Genomic DNA, 7,707 nt, shown 5'->3' on the forward strand with positions numbered 1-7,707 from the left:
TCTTAAATCAAAGTATTTGATGAAAAAAATCATGTAAATTTATTCTTAAATCAGTTCTCATTTGATTTAACCCTATATATATATAAGGTATATTTCTTTTACAACCTTGTGTATTTGTACAACCCTTGCAACCCAATTAATTGAGATATTTATAGAAATAATGAGAGTTCATTTATTATGATTTGAATATTTATAGAATATAAATAGAGTTTATTAATTATGATTAATACTTTATATTAGGAAACAATCAAAACTTCTATGAAATCACATATTCATCAAATTAAATGGACGGTTAAGATTGAGTTGTATTAGTTGTACAAATATAAAGGGTTGTATAATAACTCACCTATATATATATATATGTGTGTGTGTATATATATATATATATGTATATATATAGGGGAGCGTTCAAATAAAAACCACCTAATTTGTACAAACCGTACAAACTTCATTCAACTAATCATAATTTTTCATTTTGTTCATTTTTTTGTAATTATGAGAGGTTGATTAATCATTTTTATTGTGGATGATGTTAATCATGGATATTATCATCTTCATTATTTTAGTTTTAGAGAAATACATGAAACAGTTTCATTAATTTTAGAGAAATACATGAAACAGTTTCATTAAGTAGTATATGAAACAATTTCATARCCATATATGAAACAACTTCATCAAAAAAARTATTATATGAAACAATTTCACAAGATTAAACAATTTCATGAAAAAATTTCATAAAATTAAACAATGAAATCGACGAATGAGAGTAGTTTTTACGGTTTTTACAAATTGGAGTGGTTTTCATTTGATCGCTCCTCTATATATATATATATATATATATATATGTATAAACACATAAACGTAAACATTTATATGATGCATTCCTCATCACCACTATCTCCGACCACCACGACCACCTGCAAAGATTGTTTTGTTCTTCAATGAACCATCAATGAAACTCAAATCTAATACAAAATCAGGGAACCACCCTAAAATCTGATACAAAAATCGATTCCCTCTTTCTTTCTCGAATTTTTCCGACAACCCACCTCTCCCCATTTTCGGCACCTTTTACCTCCCATATTTTCTGGCGACCCCTCCCACTCTCCTTCTTCGTTCATCCCTTCCCACATTCTCCATTGATACCCCTGTTTTTTTTAATAGATCTACAACCCCTACCTCTTCCCTTTGATCGTACCTTTGGTTCCAGATCAACGACCAACAAAAAACAAACTCAACCCTAATCAAAAACCAAGAAAACCGCCAATTTGGACTAGATCTGTATTTGGCCGAAAGAAAGATGAAGTCCTTGTGGTGTGGCAGTGATTCAAAAAAAAAAAAAAAACAAGGGGAGGGGGTGATTTCAGAGTTTGCTTTCAATGGGTTTGAAGGGGATTGAGATGGAGATGGAGATGGAAATGGAGATGGAGATGGAGATGGTGATCGGTCGAAGATGAGGAAGACGATGTCCTTGTATGTGTGTGTGTGTTTATGTATACAAAAGACAAAACAAGATAAAAGACAAAATTTAAGGTAAAAGACTAAAGTGGCGTTTGGTTCGCGGATTCTAGACGAATCTGATGGAACTGGAATGTTGAATTCCATTGACTAAATTTCATTCCCTTATTTGGTTCATTCTTTTTCACGAAAGGAATCTTCAAAATCCTACAAATTCTATAAATAAAGAAATTTAACATTCCTTAGCAACTACATGATATTTTGATGGAATGTAATCTCTTTCTTCATCATACCAAATATGCCTTTAACCTAATATACTCTAATCTCATAAAACTCAATATGACCATCGTCGACCACTATTGATCTGAACCACTGTCGACCGCCACCACCGATCTGAACCACCGCCGAATACCACTGTCGACCGCCACCACCGATCTGAACCACCGCCGAATACCACTGTCGACCACCACCACCAACTACCATCGGTCTGAACCACTGCCGACTACCACTGGTCTGAACCACCGCCGACTACCACTGGTCTGAACCACCGCCGACTACCACCATCGAATACCACCGATCTAAACCACCGCCAACCACCACCACCGACTACCATCGATCTGAACCACTACCAATCTAAGCCACCACTGATCTGATTGAGCATCAATCTCAACCACCGCCGATAACCGCCATCTGAACCACCATGGACCACCACCACCGACTACTACCGATCTGAACCATCGTCGACCACCGTCGACTACCACAGATCTGAACCATCGTCGACCACCGTCGACTACCACCTATCTGAACTACCGCTGATCTCAGCCACCACTGAGATGATTCATTGTCAATCTGAACCACCGCCGATAACCGCCATCTAAACCACCATGGACCAACATCGATCTGAACCACTGTCGACCATCACCATCTGAACCACCACGAACCACCATCGATCTGAACCACCGCCAACTACTACCAATCTGAAGCACCGTCGATCTAAACCACCATTGACCATCACCGATATGATCCATCGCCGATCTGAACCACATCTGACCATCGTTACCTGAACCACAATTGACCACCATCGATCTATATCACTGCCAACCACCGACGACTACCATCGATCTGAATCACCGTCGGACACCGCCGATCACCACCGATTTGAACAACCACCGACGCCACCGTTTATTTGAACCACCACTGACCACCTCCATCTGAACCATTGCGGACCACCATCGATCTGAATCACTGTGGACCACCACCATCTGAACCACTGTGCACCACCACTAATCTGAACCACCGGTGACCACCGTCGATTTAATAACGTCATTTGGCTTATGATTATATTTGGATTGTGTATTTTATATTGTTTTACATATTAAATAATTATTTTTTAAAGTATTTTTAGTTTTAAAAAAAGTTAAAATTTTCAAAAAAAGACATTTTGATAATTTACCAATATTTTAATCCAATTCTAATGCTACATTCTGTGAACCAAACAGACAGATTCTAATTTCTTAACATATTCCATTTCAATGTCTGCCAACCAAACAGGTGGTCAAACCTGACAATATTTCATTCCAATTCCTTCAAAGTCAAATTACTTTAACATATTTCATTCCATCCAGAACAATTCTGCGAACCAAACACCATCTAAGACACCTCCTTATTTAACTTGGTTAACAAATATTTTTTAATTTCGTTAAAGGGAGGGAGCCAATAAGTACGAAAATGTCAACCAAAAGTACCATATCTGTATTTATTTTAATTTTAAGACCATTACGGGTAAAAAATATAAACCATACATATACCATATCCCTAATTTACCCAAACTATAAGAAGCGACACTAATTTTGGTTCCAGGGTTGTCCCTTAGCATGTTCAATGTGAGATTTTGAACAGGACCTCCAAAATTTTGGGGTCCAATTTTACATATGTAGGCATTTTCATCAACTTGTATAAAAGCTATACCCCAAATTGTTTAGGTTCAAATTATTAATTATTAATATAATAATTTATTTATATATTAAACTGAAATAGAATTGACCATAAATAATAAAATAATAAAATGGGGGAAATAGGCCATGGATTACTTGAATATTTCTACAATTTTTGTAAGAAAAGAAAAAGTAATATAATTTAGCCTAATTTATGCCCAAAAAAAGATCCGATTTAGATCATAGTTGCAAACCATCGAATCCACATTGCTTGTAAGTCAGGGATTGCTTCCTGGGGCTTATAACAATGCCACAATCTATCGATACCTGCACATACATACAAACATGTCACACACTATTAATTTTACCAAAACAATACCAAATTCCTTCTTTTTCTATTTAATATCACAATAATATCTTTATGTAGCCTTTGATACTCAATATATACATAACTGAACAAAACAAAACAAGTGTTTGTCTGATGTTTGATATGACTAGGACCATACAGGACTAGACAAGTTGTCCACAAAAGTTATTTTAATACCAAACTTGAATGAAATTTTTTATGTAATTGATAGTAGTTTGAAAAAACCCGATGCATACAAAAGAAAAATTATGTTTTATTCAGTCTGGAAGATCCTTATCAATAATTGTTGCAACAACAATGGTTGTGGAGGTATAATCAATAGTAATTAGTGAACGATGATGGTTATGGAGGAGATGAAGATGATTGATAGTGGTGGTGATGGTGGCAGCCGACGATGGTGGATGAGGTGGTTGTGGTCTACATGTTTATGGTGATTTTCTCCTGAGGAAAAGGAAAACGAAAACGTACGATTGATTGGAAATAATAGAGGCACCCACACCCAATGATTGCGGAGACAATATTTACAGCCATGTGACAGTGCCACCAAACAACACACAACACACAACACTCTCTCTCTCTATATATAATATATATATATATATATATATTATATATCAAGGAAACATTCTTCACTCGTTTAGAGTTTATAAATGCATTTTCCACTCCCACTTTACAAAAAGTTGCCTCCTTTAACCATACTCGTTAACATTAAGAGTATTTATAATTTGATATATTTCTTTCTAATTTTCAAGATTTATACATACACAACTTAATATAGTTGTTGCACAAACTTTTAATCTCTAAGGAGCCGTTTACTAAACGCTTACTTGGTAAATGCTTACCGAATAAATTTCCTTATCAAATGAACATGACAAGGACCAAGAATTATACCGGGTAAGAGTGATGAGAAGGATAGAGAGTCTTACCCGGTAAGTGAAGATTACGACTCTTACTCAGATAAGCGATTACATGGTAAATTGTTGCATTTAATACGTATTGATGTACTAAAATCTTACTCATTAAAATAAATTATAGTGTTGACTCCTATAAATAAGCACTTACCGAGTAAGCATTTGGGTAAACAACCCTTAAGTTTTTATTTTTTTATTTTTATAATAATAAGTATGTTTTATTTTTTTTCTAAATTAAAAAATTTCTTCATCCTCTCTAAGAAGTAGAGGAAATTTCTAAAATAACATAATTGTTGGAGATGCTCCATAATACCAGCATGTTGCGTTACTCTCCTGTAAGTTTGAGACCTTTACAAAGTTTGTTTGATTATAAACTTTAGTCAAGTTGAACACAAATTAATCGGACACCTTAAAAGTGTACACGTTTAAAACAAAACGACTTCATTCATCTTGTAATTTCGAAGCTTCATGTCGTACGTGTCGTTTTCTCACTCAAGACATCCCCGCTTTGCTTACCATGTCCCCTACACCTTAATTTGCTCTTCTAACATAAGATCCAAAGGTTTCTTCCACAAAAGTAACCAACAAAACCGTTCATAAATTACTTACTAGCTTGCATATTACTAATTAATAATTTATGAACGGTTTTTATGGTTTATACCAAACATCTAAAAGAATGAATGAATGATTAAGAAGAAAAATGGCTATGAATCATCCAACTCATCGTTATTTGACTCGTTTCTCCGATCTAACCCAACCCCTTCATGGTCATCTTACATTACCTTCGACCATCTACTCGTTTTTCATCAATCCATTTCGACATAGCATCTTAAAGTCAATCGCAATTAATCATCCCTAAACTTTTATTCAAGAATATGATTACAATGTCAAATATGAAATCCAAAACAAGCAAATGCAAGATGTTGAAAGATGCAAAACCCAAATGAAGACAAGTAACAATCAAACAAATTAACAACCCCACTTAATTTAAAATGAAGCGTGATCACTTGTAGAATGTGATTAATTATTGCTAATCCTAGTCATTAATGTTCTTGGTCATCACATTAGTTATTGATTACTCTTCAATTCTGTTTAGCAAAGATTGACACCATGATCAAACACCATTGCAATGATCCCAACAATCATTAATTAGGTTGTGGGTTTGAGGAAACATCAATGGATGCTTGAATAGCAAGTCATCATTTACTTGTCTTATTGATGGCGTACATTAGCAAAAGGCATGTGTGGAATGGACTTTTGGCAAAAGCAGAAAGCAAAACACAGGGAGTATTGTATTTGTATTTGTATTGTGTGAAAATGGGGGTAGAAGTGCTAACCTGCACAGCGGGTGAAGTTAACCCGATGATCCGAATCTTGGCCCTTACATCACCCATGATCCGAAGTTCGACCCGATCATTCAGCGAAGCGTCTCTCACCAAATCAGTAGCATCGGCCTGTAACAGATTCACCCGATCCACCGACACCGTCGTCTGAACCTGCCGGATGCTGTGAGCAGGCTGGAAAAACCCGGGTACGGTTCCCCGACCCAAGGGAATCCCACGATACATTATATTGAACGTGGACTCCTCATACTTGATCCCAACCTTGTTTTCGTTTTTGGCAGTGAACAGCATGCGTATGGCGAGAGAAAGAGAGGCGGAACTGGGGGAATTGACGTTGGTCGTCGGAGGATTGGTGGCGGCGAGGTTGATGTATTGGACGCCGACTTGTTGGAGATTGAATTCTGGTTTTTTGGGTTTAACGGCGAGGAAGATGACGAGAACGACGGCGACGACGAGGAGGGCGAGGAAGGAGAACAGTAGGATAAGGCAACAACAACAGCCTTTGATTGAAGCGGAGGCGGAGGAGGAGGAGGAGGAAGAGTGGGGATAATAATGTGGGCGGTAGTTTGATGATGATGGTGGTGGTGGGCGGATTATATGGTGGGGGCGGCCATTGATGTCAGAGTCGGAGGTCATAATTTAGTTCTCCGACGACGAAGCAGTCGGTGGGGGTGTCGTGAAGAAATGGGTAAAGCTATCAAAGGCGGCACCTCTCTCTCAGCTCAGCGGCCCTTTTGAAAAGAGGGAGAGTGGAGCAAAATCGAGTGTATATTTTAATGCAGGAAAAATTGAAAGTGTCTGAACAAATTGGGACACATTTTCCATTTTAAAACAGGGTAAGAGGCTCAATATCTTAATATCTAAATCAAAATTACAACAAGAGATCTTTTAATATTATTTCTATTTATAAACGCACGTTTTAGAAAAGAATTGATCCAGTGAACTTTATTAGTACTGATCCAAGAGTGAAGATCTATTCTTATTCTTCCATCATAACTTCTTTTTTTTATCAAAACCCAACTGATAAACATATCAATATTAACATTTATTTTATAAATTTTCAATAGATTTGATCTGATTTTGATGTAAAATAGATTGACATATAACATTATTTAATGTTGTATGCACCATTTTTTATGTGAGGATCAAGTTAAATCGGAGAATGTAAAATATAAGTCTTGGTTTTAATATATTTAATGAGTAAATTTGTAGATAAAAGTGCATTTTAGTCTCATAGACTATAACATTCCCCTTGAAATATTTACTTTTTAGTCGTATTTTTATTTGTTTGGAATAAGTATTGAATTATTATTATTATTATCCCATCTTAAGATATTGTTTGGCAAATATAAGGTTGCATATTTTTTGAGTACAAGTTTGATTGGATATAACTTAGCTTATTGAAATGCTAGTTGAAGCAATGTTTTAGGAGAATTTGGATATTTTGGTTATGTTTGGTAAGCTAGCTGATAAATGAGTTGATGAACAAACCATGTTTCATAAAATTAGCTGATAAATATGTAAAATGACAAAAAATGACACATTAAAAAGTTAGTCGATTATAATATTCGTAATAATATTATAATTTTTTAATAATATAATATATCAAGTAATACAAATAGATTATTAAATAAAAATTAAATAATATAATATATTAATTAAAATAATTTCAAATTGATTATATATATATATAT

General features: G+C 35.2%; 1 protein-coding gene across 1 annotated transcript; it reads right to left on the reverse strand.

The window, feature by feature from the left end:
• Positions 1 to 3,519: 3,519 nt before the first annotated feature.
• LOC112517215 (NDR1/HIN1-like protein 6) lies at positions 3,520 to 6,721 on the reverse strand. Its single transcript, XM_025124577.1, has 2 exons — positions 6,008 to 6,721; positions 3,520 to 3,719 (listed from the first exon to the last, which is right to left on the reverse strand). Exons 1-2 carry the CDS (start codon positions 6,647 to 6,649, stop codon positions 3,633 to 3,635), a joined length of 729 nt encoding a protein of 242 aa, XP_024980345.1. The 5' UTR covers positions 6,650 to 6,721; the 3' UTR covers positions 3,520 to 3,632.
• Between the last annotated feature and the right edge of the window lie 986 nt (positions 6,722 to 7,707).

The sequence above is a fragment of the Cynara cardunculus genome (genome assembly GCF_001531365.2).
Source record: "Cynara cardunculus var. scolymus isolate 2C chromosome LG 8, CcrdV1, whole genome shotgun sequence".
NCBI classification, from domain to species: domain Eukaryota; kingdom Viridiplantae; phylum Streptophyta; class Magnoliopsida; order Asterales; family Asteraceae; genus Cynara; species Cynara cardunculus.